Source organism: Struthio camelus, chromosome 2 (genome assembly GCF_040807025.1).
Source record: "Struthio camelus isolate bStrCam1 chromosome 2, bStrCam1.hap1, whole genome shotgun sequence".
Taxonomy (NCBI): Eukaryota; Metazoa; Chordata; class Aves; order Struthioniformes; family Struthionidae; genus Struthio; species Struthio camelus.
Genome location: NC_090943.1, coordinates 172,395,068 through 172,413,677, shown reverse-complemented (window position 1 = coordinate 172,413,677; position 18,610 = coordinate 172,395,068). Strand labels below are relative to the sequence as shown.

Genomic DNA, 18,610 nt, shown 5'->3' with positions numbered 1-18,610 from the left:
TGTGCCTGTATTGCAGGGCGCATGTTGCAGTGTGCACACGTGTCGCAGTGCACACGTGCATGCATTGCAGTGTGTGTATTGCAGTGCACGCATATATTGCAGTGAGCGTGTGCGTTGCAGTGTGTACATGTGCGTGTGTGTTGCAGTGTACATGTTGCAGTGTGCACATGTGTTGCAGTGCATATGTGTGCGTGTGTATTGCAGTGTATGTGCTGCAATGCAGATGTGTTTTGCGGTGCCCGTGTGCTGCAGTGCACATGGGCGTTGCAGTGCCTGTGTCGCAGTGCGTGCCTGTGTCGCAGTGCGCACGTGTGTGCATGTGTTGCAGTGCGCATGCGTGTTGCAGTGCGCACGTGCGTGCGTGCATGGCAGTGCACGTGTGTGTTGCAATGTGCACGTGTGTTGCAGTGCGTATGTGTGTGCGTGCATCGCAGTGAACGTGTCGCAGTGCGCACATGCATCGCAGTGTGCACGTGCGTCGCCATGCGTGTGTGTTGCAGCCTGCACGTATGTGGCAGTGTGCCGTGCACCTGTGTGTTGAAGTGCGTCTCAGTGCACACGTGTGTGCGTGCATTGCAGTGGACATGCTGCGGTGCCCACGCGGGTTGCGGTGCCCACGCGCGGTGCAGTGCCCGCGAGTACTGCCGTGCGCGCACGTGCCTTGCAGCGCGTGTTGCAGCGGCGGCGGGGGGGGGGGGGCGGCTGCCGCTGGGGGCCGGTGCCCGGCGGGCGGGGCGGGCCGGGAGGGCGGCGCCGGTGCCCGGTGCCCGGCGGTGCCCGGCGGTGCCCGGCGGCGGCGGCCAATGCGGGCGCTGAGGGCGCTGCGGCCCCGCAGGCTCCCGGCCATGGCGGCGGCGGCGGCGGCGGCGGCGGCGGCGGGGGGGGGTCCGGCCGCGGCCCCGGCCCCGGCCCCGGCCCCGCGGCGGGCGCCGGTGCTGAGCGCCGCCAGCATGAACCCGGCGCTGCGGCGGGTGGAGTACGCGGTGCGCGGGCCCATCGTCAGCCGCGCCCTGCAGCTGGAGCGCGACCTGCGCCAGGTACGGGCACCCCCCCCCCGGCACCCCCCCACCCGGGGCACCCACCCCCCGGGGCACCCATTCCCCGGGGCACCCATCCCCCGGGACACCCATCCCCCGGGGCACCCCCCCCCCGGGACATCCCCCGCCGGGGCACCCCCCCACCCGGGGCACCCATTCCCCCGGGGCACCCCCCCCGGGACATCCCCCCCCGGGACACCCATGCCCCCGGGGCACCCCCCCCCCCGGGACACCCACCCCGCCGGGGCACCCACCCCGCCGGGGTACCCATCCCCCCGGGACACCCCCCCCGGGACACCCATTCCCTGGGGCACCCCTGCCCCGGGACATCCCCCCTCCCGGACACCCCACCCCCCCGGGGCACCCACCCCCCCGGGGCACCCACCCCCCCGGGCACCCCCCCCCCGGGGCACCCCCCCCCCGGGGCACCCACCCCCCGGGGCACCCACCCCGCCGGGGCACCCCCCCCCCGGGGCACCCACCCCCCGGGACATCCCCCCCCGGGGCACCCACCCCGCCGGGGCACCCATTCCCCGGGGCACCCCCCCCCCGGGACATCCCCCCCCCGGGGCACCCCACCCCCCGGGGCACCCATCCCCCTGGGACACCCCCGCCCCGGGGCACTCACCCCCCGGGGCACCCATCCCGCCGGGGCACCCATTCCCCAGGGCACCCATCCCCCCGGGGCACCCACCCCCCGGGGCACCCACCCCCCGGGGCACCCACCCCCCGGGGCACCCACCCCCCGGGGCACCCATTCCCCGGGGCACCCATCCCCCGGGGCACCCCCCCCCGGGACATCCCCCGCCGGGGCACCCCCCCACCCGGGGCACCCATCCCCCCGGGGCACCCACCCCCCGGGGCACCCACCCCCCGGGGCACCCATTCCCCGGGGCACCCATCCCCCGGGACACCCATCCCCCGGGGCACCCCCCCCGGGACATCCCCCGCCGGGGCACCCACCCCGCCGGGGCACCCATTCCCCGGGGCACCCCCGCCCCGGGACACCCATTCCCTGGGGCACCCCTGCCCCAGGGCATCCCCCCTCCCGGACACCCCACCCCCCCGGGCACCCATTCCCCGGGGCACCCACCCTGCCGGGGCACCCATTCCCCGGGGCACCCCACCCCGCTGGGGCACCCACTCCCCCAGGGGCACCCACCCCCCCGGGGCACCCCTCCCAGGGTATCCCCCTGGGGCATCCCCCCCCGGGGCACACCACCCCCTGGGACACCCACCCCTCCGGGACACCCATTCCCCGGGGCCCCCCCCCTCAGGGCACCCATCCCCCCGGGATCCCCCCCTCAGGGAGCTCACCCCCCTCGGGGCACCCACCCTCCCAGGGCACCCACCCCCGGGGCACCCACCCCCTGGGACACCCACCTGCGTGCACCCCCCCAGCACCCCAAACCCCAGGACACCCACCCCCAGACACCCCCTGTCCCGGGACACTCACCTGTGTGCACCCCCTGGGCCCCCCAAACCCTGGGACACCCACCCCCAGACACCCCCTGTCCCGGGACACTCACCTGTGTGCACCCCCTGGGCACCCCAAACCCTGGGACACCCACCCCCGGGCACCCCCAGGCACCCTCAGCCCGAGCACCCTGCACCCCAAACCCCAGCACAGCCCCACCCATGGGACACCCCACGTTGGGACACCCACGACTCCCCCTTCCCACCACCCCGGAGCACCCCCAGCCCTGGGGCACCCCGAACTGGGGCACCCCCCAGCCCGGGACGCGCAGCCGCCGGCACCGCCAGCCGCCGGCACCTTGTGCTAGGACACCGCGCCCGGGGCACCTTCGTCCCCTGGGCACCCTGCCGCGGTCACCGTCACCCCCAGGCACCGTGCCCGCCGCCGAATCCCAGGGCGGCAGCGAGGGCGTCGCCGGTGCCCGCGGGTGCTCCTGGCCGCTGGCTGCCGTGCCCATCCCCGTGGCGTCCTGCCTGGCCGGGGCGGGGGGGGGGGGTCGGGCCGTGCCCGGTGCACCCAGGAAATGCCCCCGCGCCGCAGGCGGTGCCGGACCCGGGGGGACAGAGTCCAGCGCTGGCGCGGAGCCGTCCAAAGTCCGGGGGCTGGAGCGAGGCGGCGGGTGGCGGCGGGACACCGTCCTGGCGGCGGGACGGCTGTCCCCGCGTGCGGCTGTCCCCAGGGTCGCCATCCCCGCCGCCCCGCGTCCCGGCTGTCCCCGTGTCCCGGCTGTCCCCCACTATGTCCCCGTGCCCCAGCCGCCTCCGGGTCACCGTCCCCATGTCCCCACGCCCCAGCTGTCCCCCTGCATCCCCGTGCCCCAGCCGCCTCCGGGTCACCGTCCCCATGTCCCCACGCCCCAGCTGTCCCCCTGCATCCCCGTGCCCCAGCCGCCTCCGGGTCACCGTCCCCATGCTCTGGCCATCCCCTGCGTCCCTGTGTCCCAGCCGCCTCGGGGTCCCCATCCCCCTGTGTCCCTGTGCCCCAGCCACCTCTGAGTCACTGTCCCCATGTCCCCATGCGCTGCCTGTCCCCCTTGTCCTCGTGTCTCAGGTGCCTCTGGGTCACCGTCCCCAAGTCCCTGTGCCCCCACTGTCCCCCCCATCCCCATGCCCCAGCCACCTCCAGGTCACTGTCCCCATGTCCCAGCTGTCCCCCTGCATCCTGCACCCCAGCCGCCCCCCCCCCCCCCACGTCTCCGTGCCCCAGCTGCCTCCAGGTCACTGTCCCTGTGCCCCCACCGTCCCCCCCATCGCCGTGTCCCAGCTGCCTCCAGGTCACCGTCCCCACGTCCCCATGCCCTGGCCGTCCCCCCCACATCCCCGTGCCCCAGCCACCTCTGGGTCACCGTCCCCATGCCCTGGCTGTCCCCTGCGTTCCTGTGCCCCAGCCACCTCCAGGTCACCATCCCTGTGTCCCCATGCCCTGGCTGTCACCCACATCCCCGTGCCCCAGCCACCTCCGGGTCCCCGTCCCCGTCCTCACCCCCACGCTGTCCCCGCAGGGCGTCCCCAAGCCCTTCACGGAGGTGATTAAAGCCAACATCGGCGATGCCCACGCCATGGGGCAGAAACCCATCACCTTCCTCCGCCAGGTAGGGGTGGCAGTGGGGGGGGGGGCGGGGAGGAGGGGACACGCCGGCGGCGACGGGCCCCGGCGTCCGGGCTGAGCCGGCCGGTGCCACCGGTGCCGCGGCAGGTGAGCGCCCTGTGCCTGCACCCCGAGCTGCTGAGCGAGCCCTCCATCCCCGAGGACGCCAAGGAGCGCGCGCGGCGGCTGCTGGCGGCCTGCGCGGGTCACAGCGCCGGTGAGTGCCGCGGCGGCGGCGGGGACGGGCACGCTCGGGGCCCCGGCGTCCGGGGCCGCCCGCCACCCCCCTCCGGCTACCCTACCCCGCCAGGCGCCTACAGCGTCAGCCCCGGCATCGAGCTGGTTCGCCAGGACGTGGCGCGCTTCATCGAGCGGCGCGACGGCGTGCCCGCCAAGCCCGAGGACGTCTTCCTCTCCACGGGGGCCAGCGATGCCATCGTGGTAGGGTGGCACGTTTCCCCCCCCCCCCCCCCAACCTGCTTCCAACCCGCTCCATCCCGCCGGGCCCCGTGCCACCGCCCGGGCCCCGTGCCACCGGCCGGCTTTCCCACGCCGCCCCCGGCCGGGCCGGAGCCGGAGCCTACAAAGGACCTTTGTGCAGCGCCTGGCACCGGCCGTGGGACGGGCAGAGCGGAGCCGGGGGGCGGCCGGGCTGGGGGCGCCCACCCCTCCCTGCGCCAGCCCACGCGGCAAGCGGGGCCCTCCATGTCCTCCCATCTCTGTGTCCACTCCGTCCCCGTGTCCATGCCGTCCCCGTGCCCACAGTGTCCCCGTGTCCCCCCGTCCCTGTGCCCACCCCGTCCCCATGCACACGTTGTCCAAGTGTCCAACCCCTCCTGTGCCCAGTGTCCCCATGCCCACACCACCCCTCTGCCTACCCTGTCCCCATGCCCACAGTGTCCCCATGTCCAACCCGTCCCTGTGCCCACCCCGACCCCATGCCCAAGGTGTCCCCATGTCCAACCCATCCCTGTGCGCACTCTGTCCCTGTGCTCACTGCATCCCCGTGCCCAAGGTGTCCCTATGCCCGAAGTGTCCCCATGTCCAACCCATCCCTGTGCCCACCCTGTCCCCATGCCCGAAGTGTCCCCATGTCCAACCCATCCCTGTGCCCACCCCATCCCCGTGCCCACAGTGTCCCCATGTCCAACCCATCCCTGTGTCCACCCCATCCCCATGCCCAAGGTGTCCCCATGTCTCCAACCCATCCCTGTGCCCACTCTGCCCCCATGCCCAAGGTGTCCCCATGTCCAACCCGTCCCTGTTACCACCCCGTCCCCATGCACACGTTGTCCAAATGTCCAACCCATCCTGTGCCCAGTGTCCCCATGCCCACACCACCCCTCTGCCTACCCTGTCCCCATGCCCAAGGTGTCCCCATGTCCAACCCGTCCCTGTGCCCATCCTGTCCCCATGCCCGAAGTGTCCCCATGTCCAACCAATCCCTGTGCCCACCCTGTCCCCATGCCCGAAGTGTCCCCATGTCCAACCCATCCCTGTGCCCACCCTGTCCCCATGCCCGAAGTGTCCCCATGTCCAACCCATCCCTGTGTCCACCCCGTCCCTATGCCCAAGGTGTCCCCATGCCCGAAGTGTCCCCATGTCCAACCCATCCCTGTGTCCACCCCGTCCCTATGCCCAAGGTGTCCCCATGTCCAACCCATCCCTGTGTCCACCCCGTCCCTATGGCCAAGGTGTCCCCATGTCCAGTCCATCCCTGTGCCCACTCAGTCCCTGTGCCCATCCCTGTCCCCATGCCCAAGGTGTCTCCATGTTCCCTCATCCCTGTGTCCAACCCGTCCCTGTGCCCACCCCGACCCCATGCCCAAGATGTCCCCATGTCCAACCCATCCCTGTGCCCACCCCGACCCCATGCCCAAGGCCTCCCCATGCCCACGCTATCTCTCTACCCATGCTATTCCTGGGCCTACCCTGTCCCCATCCCCATGCCATCCCTGTGCCCATGCCACCCCCCTGCCCATACTGTCCCCATGCCCTTGGCCTCCCCATGCCCACACGGTGCCCATGCCCACGTGACTCCTCTCCCATAGACCATCCTGAAGCTGCTGGTGTCTGGGGAGGGCGCGTCACGGACGGGCGTGATGATCCCCATCCCGCAGTACCCGCTCTACTCGGCTGCCATCACCGAGCTCAGCGCTGTGCAGATCAACTACTACCTGGACGAGGAGCACTGCTGGGCGCTGGACGTGGGCGAGCTGCGGCGGGCGCTGGCCCAGGCCCGCCAGCACTGCACCCCCCGCGTCCTCTGCATCATCAACCCCGGCAACCCCACCGGTACCGGCCTGGGCATGGGCGGACGGGGCCGGGGCAGCGCTGGGAGCCCAAGACCGAGGCTGGGACGCTCGGTGCCGTGCAGTGCCGTGGTAGCCCCTGACACACGGGTGCCTCCAGGGCAGGTGCAGAGCTGGCAATGCATCGAGGACGTCATCAAGTTTGCGTTTGAGGAGCAGCTCTTCCTCATGGCGGACGAGGTGAGCGGGGCCCGTGGGGCGGCCCCTGCCACCTGCCTGGGGGAGCCCGGCGTCCGGGCTGATGCCACGCTTCCCCCTGCAGGTGTACCAGGACAACATCTACGCTGAGGGCTCGACTTTCCACTCCTTCAAGAAGGTGCTGTTTGAGCTGGGGCCACCATACTCGGACGTGGTGGAGCTGGCCTCCTTCCACTCCATCTCTAAGGGCTTCATGGGCGAGTGAGTGCCCCACGAGACGCCCCGGCAGCGCTCACCCCCAGCCCCACAGGCCCTGCGCCAGGGCTGTGGGTGGCCATGGCCCCATGGGTCGAAGCAAGGGGATGGTGGTGCCATGATCCATGGATCCTGGGGTGGGGATGGTGGTGCCGTGGCCCCATGGGTTCCGGGGTGGAGATGGTGGTGTCACAGCCCTATAAGTCCCAGGGTGGGGATGGTGGTGCCATGGCCCCATAGGTCCTGGAGTGGGGATGGTGGTGCTGTGTCTCTGTGGATCCCGGGGTGGGGGCAGTGCTACAGCCCCATGGGTGCAGGGTTGGGGGTGGGATGGTGATTTCCTGGACCCATAGGTGCTGGGGTGGGGAGGCTGGTGCCACAGCTCCATACGTCCCAGGGTGGGGATGGTGGTTTCCTGGCTGGGGTGAGGATGGTGGTGCACTAGCTTCATGGGTCCCAGGGTGGGGATGATGGTGCCCCTGTGGGTCCCTGTTGGGTGTTGTGGATCACCATCTACTGATCCTTGTCTGTGGGTCCCTTTCCGTAGGGCCCTGTCTGTGGGTCCCCGTCCATGGCTTCCTTTTCCGTGACTCCCTCTCGGTGGGGCCCTGCCCATATGTCCCTATGCATGGGTCCCTGTTTGGGGGGGTCCCCACCTATGGGGTCCCTGCCTGTGGGTCCCTTCCATGGGTCTCCATCCTTGAGCGCCTCCCCCCCCCCCCCCCATCCATGCATCCCTGTCCTGGTCCACGGATCCCCTCCCTGTCCGTGGAGCCCCCTCCCCGGATCCCTGACCATGGTCCCCGTGCGCTTGTGCCCGGTGGTGCCACCACGGGCCGTGCCGCGGCCAGGTGTGGGTTTCGCAGCGGCTACGCAGAGGTGGTGAACATGGACCCCGAGGTGCGGCAGCAGCTGTTCAAGGTGTTGTCAGTACGCCTGTGCCCTCCCGTGCCCGGGCAGATCGTCCTGGACGCCATGGTGGCCCCGCCGCAGCCTGGGGACCCCTCCTACGAGCGCTTCATGGCCGTGAGTGCGGGCACGGGGACAGGGATGGGGACACGAGCACAACGATGGGGAGGGGCATGGCCATGGGCATAGGGATGGGCATGAGCATGGGGGATGGCCATAGGCATAGGGATGGGTATGGCCATGGGCATGGACATGGTCACAGCCATGGGCATGAGGATGGGGATGAGGATGGCCATGGGCATAGGGATGGGGATGGCCATGGGCATGGCCATGGGCATGAGGATGGCCATGGCCATGGGCATAGGGAGGGGTGTGGATGGGGATGGCCATAGCCGTGGGCATGGGCATAGGGCTAGGCATGAGGATGAGGATGGCCATGGGCATAGGGATGGGCATGAGGATGACCAAGGCCATGGCCATTGGGCATAGGGATGGAGAGCAGCGCGGGGACGAGCACAGGCCAGGGGGAGCCCCAGCACCCCGGGCGCAGGCTCAGCGCCAGGCTCTCCCACCGGCAGGAGAAGCAGGCGGTGCTCAGTGCCCTGGCACACAAGGCCCGGCTCACCCAGGAGATCTTCAACCAGGCGCCTGGCATCCACTGCAACCCCGTGCAGGGCGCCATGTACTCCTTCCCCAGGATCGAGCTGCCGCCCCGCGCCCTGCAGGAGGCCAAGGTACCGGAGGAGAGCCGGGCCATGACCGAGGCCTTTCCTGGTGCCCCACACCCCTGCTGCGGGCAGCGTGGGGCTGCAGCTTGCCCATGCGTGGGTCCTGGTGGCCCGTGCAGGGCTGACCTGTGCCTGGTCCCATAGGCGCAGGGCCAGGCCCCAGACATGTTCTTCTGCCTGAAGCTGCTGGAGGAGACGGGCATCTGCGTGGTGCCAGGCAGCGGGTTTGGGCAGCGAGAAGGCACCTACCACTTCCGGTGGGTGCCCGTGGCTGTGCCCCGGGGTGCAGGGTTCAGAGGGCAGGGTGCAAGGAAGCGGGGTGCAGGGATGGAGGGTGCCAGATGCATGGTGCTGGGTGCAGGTAGGGCCGTGCACAGTGCTGGGTGCATGGGGAGAAGTGCAGGGTGCTGGGTTCAGGCTATGGGGGAGGTTGTTGGGTGCAGTGGGGCGGGTGCGGGGGGGGGGGGGCTGGATGCAGGCAGAGATGGGCACGGTGCAGGGTGCAGGGGGTGGTGGGTGTCCCAGCACCGGCACCAGCACCCGCTGTGCTCCAGGATGACCATCCTGCCGCCCACGGAGAAGCTCCAGGTGCTGCTGCAGAAGCTCAGCCAGTTCCACGCCAAGTTCACCAAGGAGTACTCCTAACGGCGGCCCCGCACCCCGTCCGGCATGCTGCCACCCGTGCACCAGCGCCGCGGGGCATCCGGCTCGCCCGTCCCCCGTTCCCACCCCTCCTCCATCCACCCCGCCCCGGGCGGTCGGACGGGTGCCAGGCTCTGTACGTCTCCAAGTGCCTTCAGTCCCCAAGTGCCTCCTCGGGGGGGGGGGGGGGGACACGAGGGTGCCCTCCGCCCCCGCCATGTCCCGGGGCTGGTCCTCCCCGGCTCCCCGTGCCCCCCCCCGGGGCTTGGCACCGCTGCCCGGGCACGGCGGGTAGGGCTGGCTCTCCCCTCGAAACCCACGAATAAAAGGGTAGTGAACAGCCACGTGGGGGGGCCGTGCACCACCAGGATGAGCCGTGGCCAGGCCGGGGTCACCCATGGGTGCACCCTCTCCACCCCCGTGGGCTGCTGGCCCACAGCCACCCAGGTCTGTGCCCCTTCCCCTCCACCCCTTGCTGAGCGCGTCTCCATGAAATGCAATCAGGCGATGCTTTAATTGGGCTGCGCGATTAGCCCAGCCGCAGCCGGCCCGGGGAGGGTGGCCTCAGGAGAAGTCCCGCACGAAGGCGGCGTGGTACTCGGCCACGGTGCTCAGCACCTTCCGCAGCTGCTCGTCGGGCAGCAGCAGCGACAGCCTGGGGAGCGCCGCCGTGGGTGGCCGTGCCCCACCACCCCAGCTCACCACCAACCCCACACGGCCCCTGGCACCTCCCTCCGCCCGACCCTGTCTGCCCCCCTCCACCCAAAACCGCCCATCATCCAACCCCAACCCCTTGGCCCCCAGCACTCATCACTGAACCCAGCCCAAGCCCAACCAGCCCCACCACCCAACCCAACCTCTCAGCTCCAACCACCCCCCCTCAACCACCCACTCTAACCAGCCCTCCACCACCCACCCACACCATCACCCCTCCATACCAATCAGCCTCTCCCAACACCCACCACCCAAACCCAACCAGCCCACCACCCAATTCATCCTCTCAGCCACAACCAGCCCCCCCATCACCCATCCCAAGCAGTTCCCCCCAACATCCATCACCCAAATCCAATCCAACCAGCCCCCACCATCCAACCCAGCCTCTCAACCTGAACCACCCACCCACTCCAAACAGCCCTCCATCACCTACTCACACCAACAATCCACCCACACTAACCAGCCCCCCCCCCAACATCCATCACCCAAACCCAGTCCCACCAGCACCACTATCCAACCCCAGTCTCTCAGCCCGAAGCACCCATCCACTCCAGCACCGCCCCCCCGCAACATCCATCACCCAAACCCAAGCAGCCCCACCACCCAACTCAACCTCTCAGCCACAACCAGCCATCCTCCCCCCAACATCCATCACTCAAACCCAATCCAGCCAGTGCCACCACCCTACCTTCCAACCTGAACCACCCACCCACTTCAAACAGCCCTTCATCACCTCCCCACACCAACAACCCACCCATACCAATCAGCCTCCCCCAACCACCCATCTGAACCAGCCCCCCCCAACACCAACCCCTTACCAACAAGCCCCCCCCCAACATCCATCACCCAAATCCAACCGGCCTCATCACCCAACCCAACCTCTCACCCACAACCAACCCCCCCCAATCACCCATCTCTACCAGCCCTCCACCACACATCCCCCCCCAATACCCATCACCGAAGTCCAACCAGGCCACCACCCACCTACTCCAATGAACTCCCCCCGTCAACCCCAACCACATCCCCATTCAGAGCCCTCCCGCCCTTTCCCACCACCCAACCCCAATCTCTCAGCCCCAGCCAGACCCCTAGCCACCAACACCCACCAAGCAACTCCAAAACCCACCCCATCCAGCCCTCCAACAACCCCCCCCCATACCCATTGCCCAAACTCAATCCAGGCCCACCATCCACCCCCAGCCTCTCAGGTCCCCCACCCAACCCTACCAGCCCCAACCCACCAGCTCCCAAGACCTGCCCTCACCCACGCAGGCCTGAAGAAACCCTCCACACCTTCCACCCTCCCACCCCAGTCCCTTCACAGCCACCCCTCCTCGCTGCAGGGGGTTCCTCTGCACCCTGCCTTGGGTACCCAAAGTGGTAGGTTCCCTCCCGCTGCCCAAACACGCTCCCCGGGGCCAGCACGATCCCCGTCGCATCCAGCAGCTTCTGGCAGAAGAAAAAATCAGGCTCCAGGCCCTGCGCCTGCGGGGAGAAGGGCAGCGATGGTCACCATGCACCTTGGGGTGCTCTGTGTTCATGGGGTGGCCCACATCCCTGGGTGCCCCCCTGTCCCCAGGGGTCCCCTATGCCATGGGTTGTCCTGCATCCCTAGGGTGCCCCCTGTCTCCAGGAACCTCCATGTCACGGGGCATCCTGCATCCATGGGTGCCATGTGTTTCTGGGATCCCCCATGTCCCAAGAGCATCCTGTACCCCTGGGTGCCCCCTGTCCCCAAGATCCCCCATGTCCCCAGGGCATCCTGCATCCCCAGGATGCCACGTGTTTCTGGGATCCTCCATGTCCCCGGGGTGTCCTGCATCCATGGGTGCCCCCTGTCCCCAGGATCCCCCATGTCACAGGGTGTCCTGCATCCCCCGGGTGCCCCAGGCCGTAGGGTGCCCCGCGGCCCCTCACCTGGGCCTCCCGCACGGCGTGGGGCGGGAGCTGGATGCGGGGGAAGGCACGCACGCCGCCCTGCACGGGCTGGCAGCGGATGCCGGGCGCCCGGGCGAGCACGTCCTGCAGCAGGCGGGCCTTGCGGGCCAGGTCCCTCCGCAGCGCCTGCTCCTCCTGCGGCGGGAGCCACAGCCTGAGCCCTGCCGCCCGCTGTGCAGCGGGACCCAGGCGTCCGGGCTGCCCTGGGGAACCTACAGCGGCGAAGGCCGGGTAGCAGGGCCCGGTGGGCTCTGGGGGCTCCATGAACGTGTCCAGCAGGACCTGGCCCAGGATGGGGGGGTACACGGAGCGCCCCCACGTGTAGAAGCACTTCAGGATGCCGGGGTCGATGTTCACCAGCTCGAAGAAGCCGGCTCGGAAACCAGCCCTGGGGGTGCGGAGTTTGGGGGGGAGGGGGTTTGCACCCACCAGGACCCCACTAGGTGAGTGGGGAGGGAGGAGGAAGAGGAGGAGGCGAGCGCTCACTCGCCAGCGATGCCCTTGGACAGGGAGTAGAAGGCGACGAGCTGGACGGTGGTGGCCAGCGGGTCGCCCATCTCGTGCAGCACCCTCTTGAAGGAGAGGAAGGGGCGCCCGGGGGTGGCCACGCTGTCCTGGTGCACCTGCGGCAGGGACGGGGCTCAGGTTGGCGGTGCTGGGGGGGCTGCCGGACCCCCCCCCCCAAAACCCATCCTGCCGTGCACCCACCTCATCCGCCAGCAGCAGCAGGTTCTCCTCGTCCACCAGCCGGATGATGGCCTCCATGCTGCTCCGGCTCAGCACGTGGCCTGGGCGGTGGGCAAGGAGGTGGTGGGGCTGGGGCTCAGCAGGATGGGTGCCAAAGGCAGCGGTGGGGAAAGGTGCAGCGCCGTGCACGGCGCTCAGCACCCGCTTCCCCTCTCACCCGTGGGGTCGCCGGGGTTGACGACGCAGAGCACTTTGGGGCGGCCGCGCGCCCGGGCCGCACTCAGCGCCCGCCGCACCTCCCCGACGTCCACGTCCCAGCCCCGCTCCTCGGCCAGCAGGTAGGGCACGGCCGCGGCCCCCGCCAGCCCCGCCGCCTGCGCGTGCAGCGGCGGCCCCGGCACTGGGTGCAGCACGGCCACCTGCCCCGCTTCCCCGGCGTCCACCACCAGTGACAGCACATCCTGCCGGGTGCAGCAGTGCAACCAGCACGGTGGCATGTTGCATCATCCCAGGACCAGGACCGGAACCCCCCCCTCCAACCCCGAACCTCCCACCCCGGCGTCCACCACCAGCAACTGCACGTCCCACTGGGTGCAGCGGTGCAACTGGCATGGTGGGATGTTGCATTGCCCCAGGACCCCTGTCCAACCCTGAACCTCCCGCCCCCAGCATCCACCACCAGCGACAGCATGGCCTGCTGGGTGCAGCGGTGCAACTGGCACAGTGGCATGTTGCATCGCCCCAGGACCAAGACTGGGACCGGAACCCCCACCTCCAACCCTGAACCTCCCACCCCGGCGTCCACCACCGGCAACTGCATGTCCTGCCGGGTGCAGCGGTGCAAATGGCACGGCGGCATGTTGCATCTCCCCAGGACCAGGACCGGGACCCCTCTGTCCAACCCCGAACCTCCCACCCCAGCGTCCACCACCAGCGACAGCACGTCCTACTGGGTGCAGCGGTGCAACCAGCACGGCGGCATGTTGCATCGCCCCCGGGACCCCCGTCCAACCCCGAACCTCCCGCCGCGGCTCCCGCTCACCACCACGGCCGCCGCCGTGCCGCCGCAGGGCACGATGCTCTGGGGCTGGCGGGGGACCCCCGCGTCGCGCCGCTCCAGGAAGCGGGCCGCCGTCCGGGCCACGGCGCCGGTGACGTACTCCAGGTTGTAAGCGCCTGGGGGACAAGGGGCCAAGCTGGCGGCGGGGAGGGCGCCAACCCCCCCCGACCCCGACCCCGGTTTCGCCGTGCCGGTACCTGGGCTGCCGCCGTGCAGGTGCTGCAGGACGCGGCGCGCTCGCTGCTTGGCCTCGGCCGGCACGGCGGCGGTGGCCAGCAGCTCGGGGTAGGCGCAGGCGGCGGCCACCTGCGGGCGCCTGGCGCCCTCAGAGCCCCCCCCGGTGCGCCTGACACCCCGGGGTGCTGCTCGGCACCCTCCCCTCGTCCCCCCTCCCCAGCCCGGGAATGCTGCTGGCTGCAGCAGGGCCGCAGGGAGATGGAGGGTGTGGGGGGGCGCGGGGGGGGCGGGGGGATCTGGGGGGTTTGGGGGGTGCAGAGGGTTTGGGGGGGATGCTGGGGGTTTGAGGGGATCCGAGGGTTTGGGGGGGTGCAGAGGGTTTGGGGGATCTGAAGGGTTCGGAGAGATGTGGAGGATTTGGGGGGGGTTGCTGAGGATTTTGGGGCATGCAGGGGGTTTGGGGGGGATGCTGGGGGTTTGGGGGGTGCTGAGGATTCGGAGGGTGCAGCGGGTCTGAGGGGGATACAGAGGGTTTGGAGGGATGCTGAGGATTCAGGGGGATGCTGGGGGTTTGGGGGAATATAGAGGGTTTGGGGCAATGCTGGGGGTTTGGGGGGTGCTGAGGATTTTCGGGGGGTGTGGAGGTTTCGGGGGGTGCTGGGGGTTCGGGGGGATGTGAAGAGTTTGAGGAGGATACCGGGGGCTTGGGGACACAGCGGGTTTGGGGGATGAGGAGGGTTTGGGGGGTGCAGAAGGTTTTTGGGGGATCTGGGGAGTTTAGGGGGGTGCTGAGGATTTCAAGGGATGCGCATGGTTTGGGAGGATATGGAGGGTTTGGGGGGATCTGGGGGGTTTGGGGGGATATGGAGGGTTTGGGAGGGATGTGAAGGGTTTGACGGGGGTTTGGGGGGATGCTGGGGGTTTGGAGGACTGAGGAGGGTTTGGGGGGATGTTGAAGATTTGGGGTGATGCTGAGGATTTGTGGGGATGCTGGGGGCTTGGGGGGGTGTGTGGAGAGTTTTAGGGTGATGCTGAGTGAAGACACCGGGGGTTCGTGGGGGCGCCGGGGGCCGGCGGGAGGCCGAGCCAGAGAGCGGAGGCCGAGGTTTTCCGGGGAGGCTGGGGGTTCCCGGGGAGGGTAAGAGCTCCCCGGCCTGGCGACGGGGAGGGGGACGGGGACGGGGACGGGGAGGGGGACGGGGACGGACCTTTGCTCCTGCCGCTTGTTTTGTGCCACCCTGATTAATGATGAACGGCGGCGAGCGCCCGAGCGCTGGGGGGGCAAAGGGCCCTGGGGTGGCCTGGGGACGTGGGGCCCGGGGAGGGGGGGACACGGGGACGCGCGGGGGGGCAGCCGGGTCCCCGTTACCTGCCGCAGGAGGGTGAGGGGCTGGCGGCCGGCGGCGGCCGGGTCTCCCGAATGGCACCACACGACCTCCGCGAAGGGCTTCTCCTTGCCCTGGGGACGGCGGCCACCCCCCGGGTGTCACCCGTGTCCCCTCCTCCAAACCAGGGGGACAGCGCCGTGCGCTGGGCCAGCGGGGAGGGGGGAACCCCAGGGTGTCCCAGTGACGGTGGGAGAGGGGCCCCAGGGCAGCACCCATCGCGGGGTGGGGGGGGGTGACACCCACCTGCAGGGACAAGGGGACCCGTGGGGACGTGGGACCTGTGTGGCCTTGGGGACCTGGGGGGGGGGCAGGGGGACCTGCAGGACCATGGGGACCTGGGGGGGCCGTGGGGACTTGGGGAGGGGGGGCAGCGGGGATGGTGGTGGCTCTGGGGATTGGGGGGGGGGGAATAAGGGTGGCCATAGGGGACACTGGTGACCGTGGGGCTTCGGGGACCATAGTGGCCATGGAGATTTGGGGGGGGGGCGGCTATAGGACTCTTAGTAGCTGTGGGGCTGGGGATGTCCGTGGGGTCCTGCGTGTCCGTGGGTGGCTGCCGGGTCGCGCGTGTCCGCGGGGGGGGTCTCACCTGAGCCAGCTCCTGCCGGAGGGTCTCGGCGCGCTGGAGCAGGGGCTGCAGCGGGGGCGGCGGGGCGGCCCGGACGCCGGGGCCCGCCGGGGGGCCGGGGGGCTCCGCGGCTGCCATGGGCGAGCGGGGCCGGGGGGGGGGGTTGGGGGGGGGCAGGACCGGCCGCGGAGCTGCCCCAACCCGCCCCCGCCCCTCCCCGCCCCGGCCGGGCGTCCGGCCCCCGACGGCTCCTCCCGGACCGGCCCCGGCCGCGGGCACCCAGTGCCGTGGGGCGCCCAGCACCAGCCCATGGGGCGCCCAGCTGCATGGGGTGCACAGCGCCAGCCCCATAGGGTGCCCAGCACCAGCCCATGGGGCACCCAGCTGCATGGGGTGCACAGCACCAGCCCCATAGGGTGCCCAGCACCAGCCCATGGGGCACCCAGCTGCATGGGGTGCACAGCGCCAGCCCCATAGGGTGCCCAGCACCAGCCCATGGGGTGCCCAGCTGCATGGGGTGCACAGCGCCAGCCCCATAGGGTGCCCAGCACCAGCCCATGGGGCACCCAGCTGCATGGGGTGCACAGCGCCAGCCCCATAGGGTGCCCAGCACCAGCCCATGGGGCACCCAGCTGCATGGGGTGCACAGCACCAGCCCCATAGGGTGCCCAGCGCCAGCCCATGGGGCACCCAGCTGCGTGGGGTGCCCAGCACCAGCCCCATAGGGTGCCCAGCACCAGCCCATGGGGCACCTAGCTGCGTGGGGTGCACAGCGCCAGCCCCATAGGGTGCCCAGCACCAGCCCATGGGGCACCCAGCTGCGTGGGGTGCACAGCGCCAGCCCCATAGGGTGCCCAGCACCAGCCCATGGGGCACCTAGCTGCATGGGGGGCACAGCGCCAGCCCATGGGGCACCCAGCTGCATGGGGTGCACAGCGCCAGCCCATGGGGCACCCAGCTGCATGGGGCACCTAGCGCCAGCCCCAGAGGGTGTCCCGCACCACCAGCCCATAGGGCACCCAGCTGCATGGGGTGCACAGCACCAGCCCCATAGGGTGCCCACCACCAGCCCATAGGGCACCCAGCTGCATGGGGTGCCCAGCACCAGCCCCATAGGGTGCCCAGCGCCAGCCCATGGGGCACCCAGCTGCATGGGGTGCACAGCGCCAGCCCCATAGGGTGCCCAGCGCCAGCCCATGGGGCACCCAGCTGCATGGGGTGCACAGCGCCAGCCCCATAGGGTGCCCAGTGCCAGCCCATGGGGCACCCAGCTGCATGGGGTGCCCAGCGCCAGCCCCACAGGGTGCCCAGCACCAGCCCATGGGGCACCTAGCTGCATGGGGTGCACAGCGCCAGCCCATAGGGCACCCAGCTGCATGGGGCACCTAGCGCCAGCCCCAGAGGGTGTCCAGCACCACCAGCCCATAGGGCACCCAGCTGCATGGGGTGCACAGCACCAGGCACACATGATGCCCAGGACCATCCCATGGGACACTCAGCTCCATGCAGTGCACAGTACCAGGCCCATAGGGTGCCCAGCACCAGCCCATGGGGCACCCAGCCCCATGGGGTGCTCCGCACCATCCCATGGGGTGTCACTGCCGTGGGACCCCATCGCAGGACCCCGCACGGACAGGGAGCCCCAGCCCCCGCAAGTGCAGTTTCCGTGCCGGGTTCCTGGAGCTGCTGGACGTGGAGCCCAGCGTCACCCAGCAGCTCCATCCGGTGCAGTCCATCACCTGCCCTGCGTCCTGGGCCGCATCGGGCTCCATCTCCTTGCAGACCCGGGTGGCCTGGTGCCGCAGGTCCTGGAGGAGGTGGGTACTGGCTAGATGCTCCCCGTCCTTGTCTCCGTCTCCATCTCGAACCCATCCTCATCCCCATCTTCATACCCGTCCCCATCTCCATCTCCATCCTCATCCCCATCTTCACAGCCGTCCCCATCTCCGTCCCCAGCCCCAACCCCAGCTCTCCTGGGGCCTGGCCCTGCTCACGGCCTCGCGCTCCCGCCGCAGGAGGAGCAGGCGCTGCGGAGGGACCTGGCCCGCAAGGCCCGCCTGCTGCAGGACGTGCTCGCCCTGGCGCCCGGCATCCGCTGCCAGCCCGTGCAGGGCGGCGTGCGCGCCTTCCCCCGCATCCAGCTCCCGCCCCGCGCCGTGCGGGAGGCCCAGGTGAGGGGCCGCGGGGCACCCTACGGCCTGGGGCACCCGGGGGATGCAGGACACCCTGTGACATGGGGGATCCTGGGGACAGGGGGCACCCACGGGTGCAGGACACCCCGGGGACATGGGGGGATCCCAGGAACATGTGGCACCCTGGGGATGCAGGATGCTGTGGGGATGCAGGACACCTTGTGACATAGGGGGATCCTGGGGACATGGGGCACCATGTGGATGCAGGATGCTCTGCGGATGCAGGACTCCCTGTGACATGGGGGGATCCTGGGGACAGGGGGCACCCTGGGGATGCAGGATGCCCTGTGACATGGGGGATCCTGGGGACAGGGGGCACCCTGGGGATGCAGGATGCCCTGTGACATGCCAGGGGGCTGCGTGCGGGGCCAGCGGTGCAAAGAGCCGCTCTTCGCCTGCCCAGCGCGGGCCGAGGGGATGGGCGCAGGTGGCCTGGGGCCAGCTCCTGCTCCGCCGTCGGCCCCGGTCCACCGGCTGCCAGGGCTCCGGCTCCTCCGGTGCGCGGGCGCAGGTGCCCCGTCGCTGGCCAGCGAGAAAACACCCTCGGCTTTTCCCGCAGGTTGCACCACCAGCCGGGACCGGCCGAGGAAGGACACGAGCCGCCGCCACCGCCTGGCCCCCAGGCACCTGCCGCCAGCCAAAGCCGCGTCCCACCGGCATCCGCTGGCACAGAGACCTCGCCGGCCACCTCCGGCCCGCGCCGGCGCCGCTGAGCCCCCATGTGCACCGCATCACGGCCCTGAATGGCAGCGCGGCCATGGTCCTGGCCAAGATGGTCACGGCTGACTTCTGGGAGTCCCA

At 70.5% G+C, this 18,610-nt stretch overlaps 4 protein-coding genes across 6 annotated transcripts in view; 3 read left to right on the top strand and 1 right to left on the bottom strand.

Moving 5' to 3' along the window:
• Nucleotides 1-18,610, top strand: part of LRRC14 (leucine rich repeat containing 14) — a 62,921-nt gene that overhangs the window by 14,722 nt on the left and 29,589 nt on the right. The gene's annotated exons all lie outside the window — the stretch shown is intronic.
• LOC104139660 (alanine aminotransferase 1-like) lies at nt 828-9,429 on the top strand. Its single transcript, XM_068933535.1, has 11 exons — nt 828-1,037; nt 4,016-4,105; nt 4,210-4,318; nt 4,412-4,542; nt 6,153-6,396; nt 6,514-6,593; nt 6,676-6,812; nt 7,658-7,832; nt 8,294-8,449; nt 8,588-8,700; nt 8,998-9,429. The coding sequence occupies exons 1-11, from the start codon at nt 846-848 to the stop codon at nt 9,086-9,088; spliced, it is 1,518 nt and encodes a 505-aa protein (XP_068789636.1). The 5' UTR covers nt 828-845; the 3' UTR covers nt 9,089-9,429.
• LOC138066113 (uncharacterized) lies at nt 4,714-6,160 on the top strand. The gene is made up of 2 exons (XM_068933534.1): nt 4,714-5,286; nt 5,340-6,160. The coding sequence occupies exons 1-2, from the start codon at nt 4,807-4,809 to the stop codon at nt 6,150-6,152; spliced, it is 1,293 nt and encodes a 430-aa protein (XP_068789635.1). The 5' UTR covers nt 4,714-4,806; the 3' UTR covers nt 6,153-6,160.
• LOC138066112 (alanine aminotransferase 1-like) lies at nt 9,581-15,767 on the bottom strand. 3 transcript variants are annotated; one of them, XM_068933532.1, is made up of 11 exons: nt 15,639-15,767; nt 15,031-15,120; nt 13,682-13,790; nt 13,467-13,600; nt 12,642-12,885; nt 12,446-12,525; nt 12,224-12,360; nt 11,954-12,125; nt 11,717-11,872; nt 11,172-11,284; nt 9,581-9,740 (listed from the first exon to the last, which is right to left on the bottom strand). In XM_068933532.1, the coding sequence occupies exons 1-11, from the start codon at nt 15,753-15,755 to the stop codon at nt 9,650-9,652; spliced, it is 1,443 nt and encodes a 480-aa protein (XP_068789633.1). In that variant the 5' UTR covers nt 15,756-15,767; the 3' UTR covers nt 9,581-9,649. The 3 variants fall into 3 exon arrangements, with proteins under 3 accessions (XP_068789633.1, XP_068789632.1, XP_068789634.1); XM_068933531.1 differs by lacking the exon at nt 9,581-9,740 and having other exon boundaries at nt 10,990-11,284; XM_068933533.1 differs by lacking the exon at nt 9,581-9,740 and having other exon boundaries at nt 10,990-11,284; nt 13,682-13,703.